Raw genomic sequence first — 18,494 nt, forward strand, 5'->3', positions numbered from 1 at the left:
TTATTGATCTTCGAGCATATGTGGAGGGGATTCTCTCGACATTGCTTTAGGAAGTCTTGGCAGTCACGATAAACGGCTTTCGATCCTTCCAACCCTTTTGCAAGAAGGTGTCTTCTTCCACTTCTCCTGCTTCGGGTCGAAGCATCTAGGTTGAGAGAAGTCTCATGTTGATCAATGTTTTGATGATTAGCTCACTCCTCATCAGGGATACCCATGTCAAAGGGAGGTGACCCTCCGTGTTGGGGGGTACCCAGATGATGGTTGATGTCCACAGGGGCAACGAGCTCGCGTGTTTGAGTACGCCTAGTTTCGTGGAGCGTCTCAAAGAGCTTCTCATACTGCTCCTGGAGGACCTCATTCTTCATTGCTATCTTGTTGTTCTGAGCTTCTAGCTCATTGACTTTAACTTGAAGAGCAACCCTTTTTCCTTCATTCTTTCGTTGCTTCGCACTAGGTGCTAGAGGGGTGTCATTCTGTGTGTTGTGGCTTCCTTCGCTCCCCATGTTGGAGAGGGATGCCTAGTCAAAAGAAAGTGTACGAATGGTGGAAACCAGCTTGGCAAAGCTGAAGAGAGTGGGAATAAGTGTCGTTCCCACAGACGGCGCCAAATGTTGATGCACAAAATCAATGAGGACTTTGGTACAACAGAAAATGTTAAGTTTGTGACCTTCACTAGATTGCTCCGGTCACTAGTGTGAATAAGTATGTAAATGGACAGGGACAGGGAAGCAAACACAAGATGTACGTGGTTTACCCAGATTGGCTACGTCTACGGAGTAGATGAGTTCTCATTAATTGTGAAGGGTTTACACAAGTACATATGTTCAAGCTCTCCTTTAGTGAGTACTAGTGAATGATTTAGTACAAATGACATTAGGAAATATTGTGAGAGAATGATCTCTATTTATAGAAGAGAGTTTCTAGTTTCATTCTGACATTGACACGTGTTGTGTTGTGATTGGCTTCTGATGTCGACATGTGCCGCGCTATGATTGGCTTCTGATGTCGACACGTGTCGTGCTGTGATTGGCCTCTTGGTTGGAAGGAAATTGTTCTGGGTCCTTGACGGTATAACGTTGATCAGTGCTCAGTAGTTTCGAGATTGGTCAAGTATGGTACAAACACAAGTTGTTTCAATTTAGTTAGTAAGATTTTTAGAATCAATTCGATCTCTATGAGACGATATCCGTACTTATATGCTATACTATCATTTGATTCGTATACTTGCAAGCACAAAAATTTGAGACTTGATGAGCCTAATTTCGGTTATCTAATTTTTGCAACATAGACATTCTTATATACCCTTCCATATGAGTGCGTCATATCATGCATAAAACTAGGAGGCATACGCAGACATACAGATGTTTAACAAAAAATAGAATGGGAGGGATACTAAACATACAGTAAAAGAATACTAAAACGTGAGCTATGTATAGTTAAATCAGGGCCGGCCCTGAGAATTTGGGGACCCTAGGCGAGCCTTCGAAGTGAGGTCCTAGAGTTCTCTTACTCCTGACCCTTTGTACATTGACATGTGTAAAAAAAAAAATCATTAAATACGTGAAAAGTCTATTACATCAAATATCATTAAAAATTAATATAAAAAAAGATATACAAACATTACTCAAATATTACCCGTCTCACGTTTTTAGATGCAAATGCACTTATTAAGTTTACATAATCTAATTTTTCAACCAATTCAAACCGAAAGATAAGTCCTTACCTAGTACGCCAAATTCCAATCATTTTTCTATTGTTACAATGTTACTTATTACATTCAATAAATGAATGAATGGCTAGATCACAGAGACAACATCATACAGCTAGGGAAAATACTAGAGTGAAGAGGATAGTTGTTTTTGTGTACGAACCTAGGCGGATGAGGCAGATTTGAATAATTTATTATATATTATATAAACTAATTAATTTGAACATTAAATAATGTCATTTTTCAAAAAGGTGAGAGTTTTAACCTTTTAGGTACATAATAAAGATATATGTGGTGTGATATTAAAATAGAGCAATAAAACCTCATAAAAATAAACATAAAGGTGATATTTAAGAGAGAAGCAAAAAAGTAAAAAGAAGATGGTGGAGACTATTTAAAAGGGAGAAGATATGCAGCTATAAAAATAAAATAAAAATAAAAAGATGGTGGGACCATCTTAAGTAAATCGTGTAATTAAAATGATGTTGGGAATATGGTTGTCTTCTTCCTTGCGCGAGACCAACCCTGTAACAAAAGATTTCCAGATGCCAGCGTTTACATATAAGCCTGCATAGCTCCCGCCTATTTCCGTCTAGGCGTGCCTAGTTTCGTCAAAAAATTGGGGGCCCTTCTGAAGTGGGGCCCTAGGCAGGCGCCTACTCCAACTACCCTCAGGGCCAGCTCTAAGTTAAATGTCTGTTTAGGGTCCCCAACTCTGTTTTGATTAAAAGTTTGTAACTAGTTCTATTAACGTACATTAACTATAAAATTCATCGATCTTTTAGTTTTCGATAAAGCATGAACTAATGATTGACATGAAGTGATTGTTTAATGGATGATTTGCAGAGAATCATAGAGCAGCAGAACAAGGTTGTGATAATTGACAGAATGTGGCCCGGCTTCTATCTTCGACAAACCAGCCGAGCTTCTTGAGTGCTAAAGATGTCATCGAGGACAAGAAAGAGGAAGATCCGCCAACCCAGTTGCTGGATAAGGAAAATGGTTTAGAGGACAACTTGTTGAACAAGGAAATCAGCTATGCTTGCAATTGAGATCGCTACTGTAATGCTCCTTAATTTTAGTTTCATCTATTCAAAAGAGAGGGCGAGAATCGAAGTCTTATTGTTGTAGGTGTTCGGGGATGTAAGGCTTTTGTTTGCAGAATATTTTACTGTGATGCAGTCTACCATGAAAAAAAGTAATGGATTACCAAGACGTCATTTGGGAAGATCAAGAAGTGATATGCCACCCATTCTTTCTAGTATTATATGTCTTTAAGACAAAATAACAGAAACATGTAATTAAAATTGAGCGACTTTTAAGTATTAGAAAGTAAAGTCCGACTTTTGAGTTTTAAAAAACAAAGTGAGATAAAAATCAAGTTTCAAGGATAATAGCTCAAATTAGCCCTTAAAAAGATATGGTCTGTGCTTGTTCACCGCACCAGCACCAGCACCAAACACGTGTAGGAAGGTTCAGTAGCACACAACTTTAGAACTTTTTTGGGAAGATATTCGGTATCTCACTGCCGAAATATAGAAGCTATTCAAAGAGACACGTTCGGCACTCTCCACCAAACTTATAGGAAAAAGAAAATATATTTTTAATAAGAAAAGGGAAAGCTTGTGAAAAATGATTCAGCCAAACAGATCCTCGAGGCTTCGTACAAAATAAAAAGAGTAATAATATTCATATCATGTTTTTATATCATATTTCTATACTATTTTAGATAATATTTGATGTGGATAATCACGAGTAATACTAATGCTATTCATATTATATTTTTATACCATATTAAATAGTAAACTAAATTTAAAAATCTGATTAATTCAAATGATGTTTTTATGCTACAACAAATATCTTGTTATGAAAATATAGTTAAAAAACAACAGATCCACGAGGCTGCTCGAGCTGCAGAAAACCAGCGTCCGTCTGAGAAGTTGGAGAGTGAGAGAGGAGGAAGGAGATGGGGATCAGATTTATACTGATGGTGAACAAACAGGGGCAGACCCGGCTTGCCCAATACTACGAATACCTCACTCTTGAAGAACGGCGAGCTCTTGAACCTGAAATCGTCCGCAAATGCCTCGCCCGCACAGAGCAACAGGTACCTCTCTCTCTCTCTCTCTCTCTCTGCACTTCCCTTTCATCGATTTCTACGCCTGATCATCGAATCTAATTATCGGAACCAGAATCTCCGATTTTCTATTATTTCATACGAAATTAGCAATGCCCAATTGCTCAATGCTGAGTTTTCATGCTAAATTGTTGAACTTTGGAATATCATTAGGTGACGATGGATTTTGCTTGTTCATCGAAAAAAAAGTGGAACTGGGATCCGAAACTTTGTTGGGTTATTTTGGTTTTGTTTTTCTTAATTTTTACTGGGTGCGTCGAGTTATTGTTTCAGAAAATAAGGTGTTCTTCTTGTTAATTCGCTTAGATCGAACTCGAAACTCCGAGTATAAGTTTGATGATTTCAAGTTAGAATACAGATTGTGAATATCAAGCACTTGCTACATTACCCTCATTACCCTATGATCCATGTTCTGCATTAGGATTTTATGTTTAGGGGCTTTGGTGGGCAATCTCATTTGTCACGAACCCTTTTCGATGTTCATATTTTTGGGTCTTGCTGAGCTTAATTCATGTGGAAGAGTTCACTACCTGCCTTCCTACCTTGAACGAGGTCTAGTAAACGCCTAACGGGTTGCGTTGGTCGGTTATTAGGATGCTTACGCATAGGTGACTGGGTGGGGAATGCTAATGCTAGTCATGTTTAGCACCGGTAGTGGTTATTTCTTTGCTTGCATATGCATGGAATTTGGATGGGCTGTGTCATAAAGTTTTGTAGTTAAATAGCATAAGTATATCAAACTTGATCAACTTGTCGTTCTTTTTGAGTTAACTGAAGTTAGTTTTTTGTTTTCTTGTTATTAGTAGATACTATGCAAAGCCGTTATCCATGTTTATGATGCTGATGTGTATTTGTACATGGAACAGTGTTCGTTTGTTGAGCATCGGAACTACAAAATTGTGTACAGGCGCTATGCTTCGTTGTTTTTCCTTGTTGGAGTTGACAATGATGAAGTAAGTTACTCAAAACACAAACCTGTTCTTTTGATGCCTCCAACCGTGTCTTCCAATCGTTGTTTCCCTCTTGTCATTTCCATTGCAGAATGAGCTTGCAATTTTGGAGTTCATACATCTGTTGGTTGAGACTATGGACCGCCATTTCGGCAATGTGGTAAGCTCCTCTTCCAGAAACAGAGTGCGTAGTTACCTTTTCTTGTAACTTCCGAGCTAAACCAACATTTTCTTGGTATTTACTTCCGACTTTTGTTTTCCTACTCTTGAATTTGCAGTGTGAACTAGACATCATGTTCCATTTGGAGAAAGCGCATTTCATGCTAGAAGAAATGGTCATGAATGGATGCATTGTTGAGACGAACAAGTCTAGCATTCTGGCACCGATACAGCTGATGGACAAGATGAATTAGAGAGATGCCATTTTAGATGCTAGTTTGCTATGCGTTGAATCGAGTTACTCGAAGGGTTTGATTTTGTTTTTGTTTGCCTGTTGTGCAACAACTGCAATGAGGATAAATACCATTATTTTTTCTTGGTTATTGAAAATTGTGATTGGTTTAATTGGAAGTTGGAACACACTATAATATTGCTGAAATTCATCCAAAAACACATAGGGAAGGAGAACATTACTGAAATTAACCTACGCTACGCGTGATGTCTTTCTATGTACGAACAAATCTGCACAATCCGACTAAGGCCTCTCCTTCCTAATCTACAGAAACTTGCAATCATACGGCTGCAGGCCTCCCATCCTTTCTCGGGTCACTTACAGCGGTGAGTCTACCGTGAAAAATTTCTTCGGTAGAATTCTTTCCGCTTTTCCGGCCTATGTTTGCAGGGTTTCGAAGGCTTTGAACAACGAGCTGAGTGATGGCTTCCCCTGCCTTAGCCTGCATCTTATGACCTCGCTCTAGCAAGAAGAGCTTTCTTTCATCTGAAAGCTCAATGTGATCCCCGTCTATCACAGTCATGTTCTCGTAGGAAACAATGTTCGGTATCAGCTGCACGGAATTAATAGAAAAAAAATTAAATAAACGTAGAGAGTTCATAACATCTATCATGGATATGAACTGAAGCAAGAAAGCAAACCCTGTGGTAGATCCTTGGACTTTGAACTGCATCTAAAGGGTCCATCCCCAATACAAAGTGGTTCAGGAAAACCTGGGTTACTGCAGGAATTATGTTCATACCACCGCTACCGCCAAGGACCCCGGCCAACTGATTGTCCTGCAAATGCCGAAAACTTTCCTTTTACTAGCTACTATTATCTTAAGGACACGCAAAGTATGCAATGCAGCAGTTTCTGTACCTTGGTGATTATAAGTGGAGTCATGGAAGATAAAGGTCTCTTATTTGGTTCGATAAAATTTGCTGGAGCAGGAGGGAGATGGTCGGGGGACACCTCTGTCGGAGTTGAGAAGTCATCCATCTCGTTGTTGAGAATAATTCCAGTAGAAGGAGAAAGCACTCCACCTCCAAAAGGGTAATTTACGGTGCTTGTAACCGATACTGCATTTCTATCTGCGTCTACTATGCAGAAATGACTTGTTCCATGATCTCTGAGCTGACTCCACCTGGTTAATTATGAGCTGAAAAAAATTTTAGAGTAATCACTCAGAGAAAAGCTCTAATTTGAACTACAAAAGTCAGCTGATCGTGCCTGTGCAAATAGTACTCTGGAGGGAAAGTCGTGTTGTCAAATATCTTCTGCCGAATTTTCTTTGCAAAAGATGGGGAAAGCATAGCAGACGTGTATTCACTTGTATCAACAAAAGCAGGGTCGCCCAAATTCATTCGGATTGCAAACATGTGTTTCAACGCTTCAATCAGGCGGTGTAGACCAAGATCTCCGTTCGCAGCATCCGTGGTTCCATAGCTGTTGAAAATGTTCAGAACCTGTGTTTCGAAAGGCATTGCCATCGTCATCCCATTAGGATTGAAAACTAATGCTTTCATAAGCTATTGCATTTTCTGAAGAACAAAATGGTAAAAAAAAGAATTCGGAAAGAGAAACCACCCACCAAAGACAGCCCCAATGTTCCACTCGAAGGAGGAGGCATTCCGAAAACAGCGTAGCCCAACACATTCGCAGCCATTGCATCCACAACATTCACCTTGTAATTCCTCAGATCCTCCATTGTCAAGATCCCACCAGCCTCTCTCACATCCTCGACTAATTTCTCGCCAAGAGTGCCGTTATAGAATGCTTGTGGCCCAAGTTCTGCCACCGCCTCTAAGCTCCGGCCAAGTTCCACATTGTAGCATGTATCGCCTGCCTTTAACATCTTCCCATTTGGTGCAAACACTTGCCTCAAGCCAGGATCGCTTAAAATTTTATCTCCATGTGTACTTAGATATCCTCCCAGATAAGGAGCAACTATGTATCCATCTCTAGCAAGTTTTATTGCAGGTTGAAATAAAGTCCTCCAAGCAATACGCCCGTATTGCAACCAAGCTTCATGGAGACCGGCTATCTCACCCGGAACTCCCATAGACAGTGCACCTTCAGCCTTGGCTTTGGGATTGCTCGCATACATATTCTGTTTGTTTACAATGACAACGATCAGCCTAAAGGATTAGATTAGACCCATTGGCAGGACTCTTTAAGAAAACCTCACTTTATGCTAAATTTTCTTCAACTTCCATCATATCCACTGACATGGTTGATTCTTTTAGGTTTCTAGTCTCTGATGTTATTCGCTTCGATTAACCTGAAATCGAACTTCTAAAGGACCATTCTAGACCATAATGGATCAACAATGTCTATAAATGCGATCAAAGTCGAAGAAAATCAAACAGAAGTGAGGTTTCATAATGCGTCCGGTCTTCCTATACAATATCTCTACGAACAAAACTAGCATTTCAGCCAAAAAGATAGAATTTTTAGACCTGTGAAGCAGCTAATGGGGCAGTTTCCCTCATGTCAAAAGCTTGGGTTTGGGAGGTTGCTGAAGATCTCACTAGCATGAAACCTCCACCTCCAATCCCACTTGCCATGGAATTAACAACACCAAGGCACAATGCAGTTGCCACTGCTGCATCAACAGCATGCCCTCCCTGCCTGAGCATCGACGCTCCAATTTCGGAACACCTGGCATCATCTGCAGCAACAACTCCATTTCCTGACTCAACAATGTCAGATTCATTGCCTCCAAATTTCCCCTCATTGTTTTTGTTTGCTCCTTCAAGTAACCAGCCCTTTGTGTCCCCTCCAAATATAAGGCCTACAACTAGAAAATTAAATGAAAAATAGAAATGGTCAATTATTAAAGCATTTATCTTTACAATGTGTGGCCAAGAATTATGCTTCTACTTTGTATAAACAAGAACCTTAAAAAAAAAAAAAAAAGGGTAGATACCAATTTTCTGATTTTGTTTCTAAATAAATCACAGTTTGACGTGTGTGCATAAATTTTTTATTTTTTTGTAATTTTGGTGAGATAAGAGGTCGCACTTGGTGCGATGGCAAGTGCCTTCGCCCATGAGCGGTAGGTCTCCGGTTCGAGACTTGGGAGCAGCCTCTTCATAAATGGGGGTAAGGTTAGCCGACATTCACCTCTCCCAGACCCAGCGTAAAGCGGGAGCCTTGTGCACTGGGTACAACCTTTTTTTGTAATTTTGGTGAGATCCAATTGAATTGCTTCATAACCTTGACAAGGAAAATTATCCGGAGAAAATAAAATGTAAAACTTATAGTGGAAATTAAGCTATGAGAGAACGATCGAGTTGAAATTATGAATATTTTGGTCTCCTCCATAGCTGCAGTCTGCAGGGTTGAGCACCACAGACTTGCCTTTTATGAACTCAATCATGTTGATCAAACAGAAAAACAGAAAATCGGGGTTCCATAATCAAAGAAAACTGAAAGTTTTTACAATATCAAAAACCAGAACACAAAGATCACACACACACACACACATATATATGATCAGAGATATATATATATATATATATATATATATATATATATATATATAGAGAGAGAGAGAGAGAGAGAGAGAGAGAGAGAGAGAGAGAACTGACAGATGATGATGGCTAAAAATGTAAATAGGAGGAGCCAGAGAGGTCTGGCAGTCTTTTTGCTGTTATTGGCCAAACCATGACTGCCCAAGAGTGGAGCTTCCAAGCTCTGCTCCCCCATTATTCCTCTCTGTTGTTCTGAGACTCACCAAGGGAGAGAAGGTTAGGTGCTTTTGACAGGGAAAAGTAGTTATACTTGTTTCTTTGCGTGGCACTCTCCCTAGATATTTTCTATGAAATAATAGTTGTGGTGAGACATGACAAATGTACATTTGTCACAGAAAATAACGCATTTGTCACCGTTATAAGGAGAGGATGGTTACATACATTTATATATTTATACCAAACAAGAACATAAGGACATAAGGACATAAGGAGAGAAAGAGGAAGATGGTTTGGTTTTAATCCGGAATTGACTTCTACACACCCTTATTTATTTCATTTTAAATTGAGTAGAGTAAAAGAAAATGAAGAAATAAAACATCGAAAGAGAAAAATGATGTGCATAAATCGTATCTCTTAATTTAGTTCCCATTGTGGCCCAACACAGAGTTTTGAATCTTATAGGATTTTTCTCTTTCAATCCATAAAACAAAAAATAGACATTAACGTTATATAGGCTTTAGAGTTTAGATACGGCAGGAAAGGATCGTCTTGGGATCTCTTCCACCAAATCCTTCAAATCAACAAATCTGGACCTTTGAAATTTGATCTAATGGCTAAAATCAAGGAGCTCATTTAAAAGTTATAATAACTTTAACCGTTAGATCAAAGTTCAAGAGCTCGAATTTGATAATTGAGTGAATTTAGTGGAACGGATCCGGAGATGATCTCCTACCATACCTGCGACAGACAAAGAAACGAAATAGAAGGTTTAGATCCGTCTGCACTGGGTTTTTATCAAGTGTTGGACTCGTCATCTGAAGTCAAACTTTTTTTTTTTTTAATTTATAGGTAAGAAACAACATTATTAAACCACATAACAAAAATCTTGGTTTTATTGTAAGCCTATTTGATTGAACGATCCAGAGTTTAGAGAGATATGGGGCCGGCAATATTGAGGAAGAAGAGAGAGTGATTTAATTGTGAAATGTCTTTGATTCACCCCCATTATGCCTTTATTTATAGTAGTAGGATAGGTAAAAAAAATTCCCTTTAGAATTACAACATTTAATAGGTAATCTACTCCTAATAGGAATATAAGATACATTCTCATATCTACTAGGATTTACACAATCACATTCCTATTCTAAATGTGACTGCAACACTCCCCCTTGAGTGTGTAAATACTTAACAAACCATCGCATCAAATCTTCAGCATATAAGGTAGAATAGTTGATGAAGTCATTGGCACAACAGGTGATCGTGAGTCTCAAATTTAAGTGAAGTATGCATTTGTAGTAAAACTCACAAAACCTCGCTATGGTAAAACCCAAGGCATGGGGAAAACCCATAAACTAAGGAGAAAAGTGAGAAGTATGCATAATGTCCTTAAACAAACGTCAAACAGGACGAAAGTAGTGAACTTAACGGAGTATGATCATCCTATGATGGGTGCCTCATTAAAACCTCGTTAGGTAGCAAAAACCCAGTGGGAAAATGCTCCTAATCGTAGGAAAAAATAGTATATTAAGATCATGTGAGTATGCTTCTAGATACTCCCCTTGAGTTAGACATAACTTCTAAATAAAAGAACTACAAGCGATTCAACTCAGATAATTTACGCATACCGATTCCTTGGACGAGCTTCTGAAAAGTAGACTTGGGCAATGACTTAGTGAAAAGATCGGCCAGGTTGTCCTAGGAACGGATTTGTTTGACTTCAATGGTCTGATACTGCTGTTGCTGGTATGAGTAAAATAATTTCGACTCTATATGCTTGGTATTGTCTCCCTTGATGTATCCCTTCTTTAACTACTCGATACATGTTGCATTGTCTTCAAAGATCGTCGTAAGAAGGTCAACGACTGATGTAAGACCATTAGTGCTTCGAATGTGTCCCATAATTTCTCTCAGCCAAAAACACTCACGCGATACTTCAAGTAGGGTAAGAATCTCAGCATGGTTTGACAAAGTCGCAACTAGTGTTTGCTTGGTAGACCTCCAAGATATAGTGGTGTCTCCAACGGTAAAGACATAACCCGTTTGAGAATGTGCCCTGTGTGGGTCAGACAGATATCCAGCATATGCATAACCAACAAGGCGAAAATCAATCCGAGGACCATAGGGGGCGGCAACACTCGAAGATTTGTGGGTATAGAACAAGTCCAAATCCGTTGTACCCTTAAGATAGCGGAAAATGTCTTTAACACCATTCTAGTGCTTGTGTGTGGGCGCATTGATGTATCTTGCCAAAAGATTCACAGCAAATGAGATGTCAGGTTTAGTGCATTGAGTCAAGTACAATAAAGCCCCAATTGCACTTAGGTAAGGAACTTCGGGTTCCAAAATGTAATGCCCTGCCCCGAATTATTTGTTTTATTTCGGGAAATAATAATATTAGTGATAGGCCCAAACTAAACTCTTGTTTAGTTTGCTACTATTTCTTTTATTATTTCTTCTAAATCTCCAAACGATTTAATTCCTATAAAATTAACCATGTTTTTAATTACTGTAACAATCAATTAAGTTATCAACTTAATTCCCCAAATTCTTCTATCAAGCAACCTCTAATTCAAAGATTAATTATCAAATATTTAATCTTACTAGCTTAGTTAACTATCTACAATTACAATCTCTACTTAAGTTTCACTAAGTTTCCATAATTATAATTCCATACCAAATGTACGACATCCTACAATTACAATCTCTACTTAAGTTTCACTAAGTTTCCATAATTATAATTCCATACCAAATGTACGACATCACCTTCATATTTTTTAACACCATTTCCCTTTATGGACCAATTTCCATTTTAACAACCTTTAATCTCGAATTTATTTAACTTTACATATTTTATGGTTGCATCTAACGTCTCGTTAGATTGCCTATGTACCCTAAACAGGAATCAAGTCATTCGTAGTTCACAAATTCCAATTCAATTAAACTCTGATATTTCTACACATAACTAACAATCACCATCTAGCTTCAAACAAGGGTATTACACCAAGTGCTTATTAAATTTGATTTCAGAACATCAAAATTAGCTTAAAAATACGGCGTCGGCCCACTGGCCACGCGCCGCCGCCGGTGGTGGTCAGCCACCCCAAATTGTTGGAAAATATCAATTATTTCCTAATATTACCAAATTTTACAGGAATGTAGATCTCAATGAGTGGAGCAAGTTTCATACATGTGGCCAAGTCCCATTTGGCTGGGAAACATCTCAAATTGGCCACGAACTGCCGAAAACCCTTGTTTTTTGGTGTTCTTAATTCGACTCTAAAACAACTTCGACGTCCCAACCAATGTGTGGGCTTTGTTCCAGGCCTTAAGGGGAGTCTAATGGTGGTAGTAATTGGATGGAAACATTTCAAAATTTGGGGAATCTCGAGCAAGAGCTGCCGCACCCACCGGTGCGATTTTCCTAATTTCAAGGCCAAGTGTCTTACTTTTAGGGTGTAACAGGAAGAGGGAACGATTGGGTTCAAAGTAAGGATTAATTTGGCACCCTTCCCGTCATCAAAGGTGGCTGGAATTGGAAGATCTGGCCGAGTCGAGTCATGAATACAACCGGGTCGAAGGGTTCCCTCCTTCTCCCATCTCTCATTTCCTCTCCTTGCTCTCTCCCCCTATTGGCCCCTATCATCTGATTCCTTCCCTCTCCTCTCCTTTCTATTCTTTTCTTTTAATCACAGTCGTCCATCATTTGTTTTTTCCTTTCATCATAGCCACACACGTGGCACAACTCATTGCTCCAGATTTTCTGGAGCATTCTAAATGGAAATAAAATTACCAGAATATCCCTAACTTTAAACGTTAATAACTTCTTCGTTATAACTCTGTTTCACGAACGGTTTAAGCCTAAGCGTTCGTGAGATCGAGTTCTATTCAAAAACATAAATTGTGACTTCGAAAGGTCTACGGATTTTAAATAATTAATTCCCAAACTTCAAACTTCATAACCAGTTTAATTTAAAACTAAACTTAAATGAATTAATATAATTTCTCCAAAAATGACATAAATCTCAATAATACAAACCCATAAATTATAATAATTTCTGGAAACAAAACTTTAAAAGTTCTCGATTAAATTCTTCATAACCATAAATCGATTTATTTTCAATTTTCCCCCATATTCATAATTATGAATATATAATTCATATATTTAAATTTTCAGGGTATTACATTCATCCCCCATTAAAATTAATTTCGTCCCCGAGATTTCAACTGTCGCGTTACGAGAAGGAACTAGAACTATTTCCATCATTTCTTTTATGGTGAATACAATTAAAATCTCCGTTTACAATTTTATTCAAGTTGAAAATAAATAATTCAACGAAGAATTCATCGTGATTCTCACAACCACATTATCGCCCAAAGGATTGGATCATGTAAGCCTTATATGTATATTCTCATCTCTACCTAGCACGAGGCTTTTTGGGAGCTCACGGGCTTCGGGTTCCGTAGAAACTCCGAATTTAAGCGAGTTCGGGCGGGGAGCAATCCCAGGATGGGTGACCCACTGGGAAGTTCTTGTGTGAGTTCCTAGAAACAATTCCATAAGGGCGTGGTTGAAGCCAAAAGCGGACAATATCGTGCTACGGTGGAGTCGAGCCCGGGATATGGTGGGGGCCCGGGCTGGGATGTGACAATTTTGTATCAGAGCTAATCCCTAGCCGGAAGTGTGCTGACGAGGACGTCGGGCCCCTAAGGGGGGTGGATTGTAACATTCCACATCGCCCAAGGGAGTGGATCTTGTAAGCCTTGTATGTATATTCTCATTTCTACCTAGCACGATACCTTTTGGGAGCTCACTGGCTTCGAGTTCCATAGGAACTCTGAAGTTAGGCGAGTTCGCGTGAGAGCAATTCCAGGATGGGTGACCCACTGGGAAGTTCTCGTGTTAGTTCCTAGAAACAAAACCGTGAGGGCGTGGTTGGGGCCCAAAACGGACAATATTGTGCTACGGTGGAGTCGAGCCCGGGATATGGTAGGGGCTCGGGCCGGGATGTGACACAAAATCTCTTCCTCATCCTCCTTTGGACGGAATGGATCTCATTTAGTATCTAGAGTCCGAACGACCATGGGTGTACTTGAAGGTTTCGCTTTATCCTCATTAAAATGACACAACACCTTTTGGGTGTAGTTCGATTGATGTACTAGGATTCCATCCGAACAATGCTCGATCTCTAGGCCAAAACAGTATCGAGTTTTCCCAAGATCCTTCATCTCAAATTCCGATTTTAAGTGTGCAGTACTTTCCTCAAGCTCTGCGGGAGTCCCAATGAGGTTTATGTCATCGACATAAACTGCAACGATTGCAAATCTGGAATATGACTTCTTTATGAACACGCATGGGCATAATTTTTTGTTCACATAACCCTGACTTGTCAAATATTCACTCAAACGGTTATACTACATCCGCCCGAATTTCAATTCATAAAGTGACCTCCTCAACCTAATTAAGAGCGTGTTCAGTGGTCTAGAACTATTTGAACCAGTTAATGGAAGTCCTTCTGGAACTTTCATGTAAATTCTAGTATCTAGATCCCTATAGAGATACGTGGTTACCACGTCCATTATTTCATTCTTCTCATTATGCTTTGTATCGCACTATTTCATTCTTCTCATTACGCTTTCTCACAAAAACTCACTTGTAGCCAACAGGCTTCACGCGTGGTGGTGTAGGAACGATAGGTCCAAATACCTTATGTTTCAAGAGTGAATCGAGTTCGACCTGGATTGCTTGTTTCTAGTTTGACCAATCGGTTCTACATCGGCATTCATCGACGAAACATGGTTCAATGTCATCACTAAGCATGATGTCAGTAGCTATTGAGTACGTAAATGTATCGTCGACGATCATCTTATTCCTATTCCAAACCTCATCCAATATTGCATAGTGGGCCGAAATCTTGAGATTCTCGGGAAGCTAGCATGTTTCGTCTGAAGGATCACCGTAATCTAGAATAACTTCATGCATTGGAACGGATGAGTAGGCGATGATTTGATTCAAACTAGGGTCACTAGTTGGTGCCATTTTCCTCTTCCGGGGTTGTGAATCCTTTGAACCAAGGGGTCTGCCACGCTTCAGGATCGAAACAGATGATTGGCTAGCCGTCAATGTACCTTGCCGCGTGGAGGGTGCGGCCTCCCCACCTTCGGGGATTGTCCGTCCTTCCCAGGCGGGTTGTTGACATACACAAGGTACATATATCCTTACATGTGTGTTTACAGCGGGTATATGTGACCTTGTCACCTTTACTAGATCATTAAAAGCATCTGGCATGCTTTGAGCAATGCTCTGAAGATCTTTAATTCGTCGCACCTCAGTTTCAGACTGGGCAGTGCAGGGATCTAAATGAGACATAGTGGGAGCGTACCACGACAATTCGCGGTGTTCTATAGGAATATTAGCATGCTTATTTTCCCCTAACGACCGGAAGACTGTCTCATCAAAGTGATAATTCACAAAATGTGCGGTAAAAAGATCTTATATTAAGGGTTCTAAGTAGCGAACAATTGATGGTGAATCATAACCGACATAGATTCCCATTTTTCTCTGATGACCCATTTTGGTACTTAGCGGCGGCTCTATTAGCACATAAATGGCGCACCCAAACACCAGTAAATGCAAGACGTAAGGCTCGTATCCAGCGACCAACTGTAACGATGAATGTGGTTGGGTAGCAGTGGGCCTCAGGCGAACCCACATAGCTGCGTGCAATATTGCATAGCCCCAGGCAGATACCGGCAGTTTGCTTCTCATAACCAAAGTCCGAGCGATCAATTGAATGCGCTTTATGAAAGCTTCTGCCAAGCCGTTTTGGGTGTGAACATGAGGTACATGATGTTCCATATCAATCCCTACCGACATGCAATAATGGTTAAAAGTCTGTGACGTAAACTCTCCAGTGTTATCCAGTCGAATCGACTTAATTGGATAATCAAGGTGGTGCGCCCTTAGCTTAATGATTTGAGCTAGGAGTTTAGCAAACGCAGCGTTGTGTGTGGACAACAAGCAAACATGTGACCATCTTGTCGATGCATCAACCAACACCATAAAGTATCTAAATGGTCCGCATGTTGGTTGGATAGGTCCACAAATGTCCCATTGAATCCTCTAAAGAAACTTAGGGGGGTCGTGAATAATATTTGTATATGAAGGTCAAGTATTCGACATCCTTAAAGAACATGTTTTGCATGGCGAGAGTCTAACATAGGGATGTAACTTATGCCCATGTGAAGATTTGAGGATACGGCGCATCATGTCACGTCTAGGATGTCCCAAACGGTCATGCCAAAGTAACAAAATGTCCTGTAACTCATGCATAGGGTCGGCCACACTGTGTGGGCTTCTATGTCGCGAATGGTTGTGATGTACAGCCCACTCAGCAGATGTTTCAACTTCTCATGAATACGCTTCTGGCCATATTTGTATGAAGTGATACAAAGAAATTCAGAACCATTATCTTCAGTGGTTTCAATATGATATTGATTATCTCGAATATCTCTAAAACTCAGCAATGTTCTTCCGGAACGTGGAGAATAGAATTCCTCCTTAATGGTCAAGATTTACCATTGGACAACATGATACATGTCTTTCCGTATCCTTCAATCAGGTTGGATGAGCCTGAGAGAGTTGTCAAATGAGATTTCTTGGGTATTAAGTTAGTAAAATAGTGTCGTTCACACAAGATGGTGTGCGTGGTTGCACTATCTGCCAGACAACCAACTTCTCCACTAGACATACCTAGAAATAAATTGATTGAATTGATCACATGCATAAATATAAGTCCATTCATTCAATTAAGCAATTTGAGAAAATAATATCCATTCAAATAACAATCCATAATTCAAAACAAACCAAAACCAAACAAATTATTCCAAATACTTAGAAAATTTGTTCAAAATTAAACCATAAACCTAGAAAAATAGGGGGGTAGGGCCGGCCACTAGGGGTAAACACCCTAAAAACATGGCTAATTTATTCATTCATAGGCGCTGACGCCTTCTAAAAATCCGATATCTTCATTGATGTAGTTACATCTTCCAGATGATCCACATGTGCAAAGTTAGACTTATGACGGGAATGATACTTGGCAATAGCCTCAAGGGAAACTCGGCATACGTATGACCAATGATCCTTTGATCCACAGCGATATCACATGTCCAGTTCAGTAGAAGCGACGATAGCTTTGCCCTTATTCTTGAAGTTCGGGGCCATAGGGGTGAGTGATTTACGCTGATGGGTCACATTTCTTCCCTTAGGTGCGGCACTCTGTTAACCTTAGGCCCGTGGTTGGGCATGCCATCCATTTCCACGACCATGACGATTTTTTCGTCGTTTATGGCTGCTAGAATTGGTTGCATGTGCTTCAGGCGCGGCGTTCAAGCCAGTGGGTCGAGTTTGATGATTCTTCATCAAAAGCTGGTTTTGCTTTTTAGCAAGAAGTAAAACAAAGATCAATTCTGAAAACTTGGTGAATTTATGTGCCCTATATTGTTGCTGCATGACAATATTGGTGGCATGGAATGTCTAATATGTCTTCTCCAGGAGATCTGATTCAGTTAGTTCCACTTTACAGAATTTCAACAGTGAACGGATTCTACAAATTTCAGAATTGTATTCATTCACGGACTTAAAGTCCTGGAAGCAAAGATGCTGCCAGTCATATCTTGCTTCAGGCAAGTATATGTCTTTTTGGTGGTCAAAACGGTCGGCCAGAGTATGTCAGAAGGTGTGTGGGTCCTCCTCAGCGAGATACTCAGTCTGCAGTGCATCATGGATATGTCTTCGTATGAAGATCATTGCAGTAGCCTTCTGAGCTTCGTCAACAGGTTTGTCGGCGATAGGTGTCTCGATGATGGCTCTAATGCCCTTTGCAATTAGATGGAGGTTCAAGTCTTGAACCTACTTCAGATAGTTTCTTCCAGAGACTTCTAGAGCGAAGAAATCGAGCTTGTTTAAGTTCAACATGTCCCTAAAACAGAGGGGAAAATGTGAGTAGTCATATGGTAAACCATAGACATATATCGTAGAACATACAGGTTCTATAGACATGTATTGGTTTAATTTATGCATGAAAACTACAGGTTTCATGTGGTATCTTTTGAATGAAAATTTCGGTTTTCAAGACACTAAATTTGAAACTACAGGTTCAATTTAGCTTTATGAACAATTTGTTCATAATGAGAGGTTTCTGCAAGAAACACAGAATGTAATATACTATTTTGAATATAGTGGATTTAAGGTTCTTCGGGAACTCAAGTGTGAGAGCTTCATTACTACGAAAGTATATCACGATTCAAAGTATAAAAATAAATTATTGAATCGTTAATATCCAAAAGTGATCTTCATGTCAATAATTTTGGATTCATTATCAGATTAATAGACTGCATGTCTCTTTTAATTAATTCAATAAATCGGGCCATACGGGGTCGATTATAGAAGCTAAATAATATTAAAATAATAGTATCGGGTCGAAAATATAGCATAGCCCAAAGAAGGGTTGGGTGCCTTGAGTAAAAGGCAAGGCCCAAAAGGGCCTCGGGAGTGACTGCAGGCCACATG

General features: G+C 39.7%; 2 protein-coding genes across 2 annotated transcripts; one reads left to right on the top strand and one right to left on the bottom strand.

The window, feature by feature from the left end:
- Positions 1-3,582: 3,582 nt before the first annotated feature.
- On the top strand, positions 3,583-5,359 carry LOC126604034 (AP-4 complex subunit sigma-like). The gene is made up of 4 exons (XM_050271086.1): positions 3,583-3,815; positions 4,712-4,798; positions 4,887-4,955; positions 5,074-5,359. Exons 1-4 carry the CDS (start codon positions 3,675-3,677, stop codon positions 5,206-5,208), a joined length of 432 nt encoding a protein of 143 aa, XP_050127043.1. The 5' UTR covers positions 3,583-3,674; the 3' UTR covers positions 5,209-5,359.
- LOC126604033 (glutathione hydrolase 3) lies at positions 5,355-9,027 on the bottom strand. Its single transcript, XM_050271085.1, has 7 exons — positions 8,822-9,027; positions 7,688-8,028; positions 6,820-7,338; positions 6,459-6,694; positions 6,108-6,372; positions 5,888-6,025; positions 5,355-5,799 (listed from the first exon to the last, which is right to left on the bottom strand). The coding sequence occupies exons 1-7, from the start codon at positions 8,937-8,939 to the stop codon at positions 5,527-5,529; spliced, it is 1,890 nt and encodes a 629-aa protein (XP_050127042.1). The 5' UTR covers positions 8,940-9,027; the 3' UTR covers positions 5,355-5,526.
- Between the last annotated feature and the right edge of the window lie 9,467 nt (positions 9,028-18,494).

This window comes from Malus sylvestris, chromosome 15 (assembly GCF_916048215.2).
Source record: "Malus sylvestris chromosome 15, drMalSylv7.2, whole genome shotgun sequence".
NCBI lineage: Eukaryota > Viridiplantae > Streptophyta > Magnoliopsida > Rosales > Rosaceae > Malus > Malus sylvestris.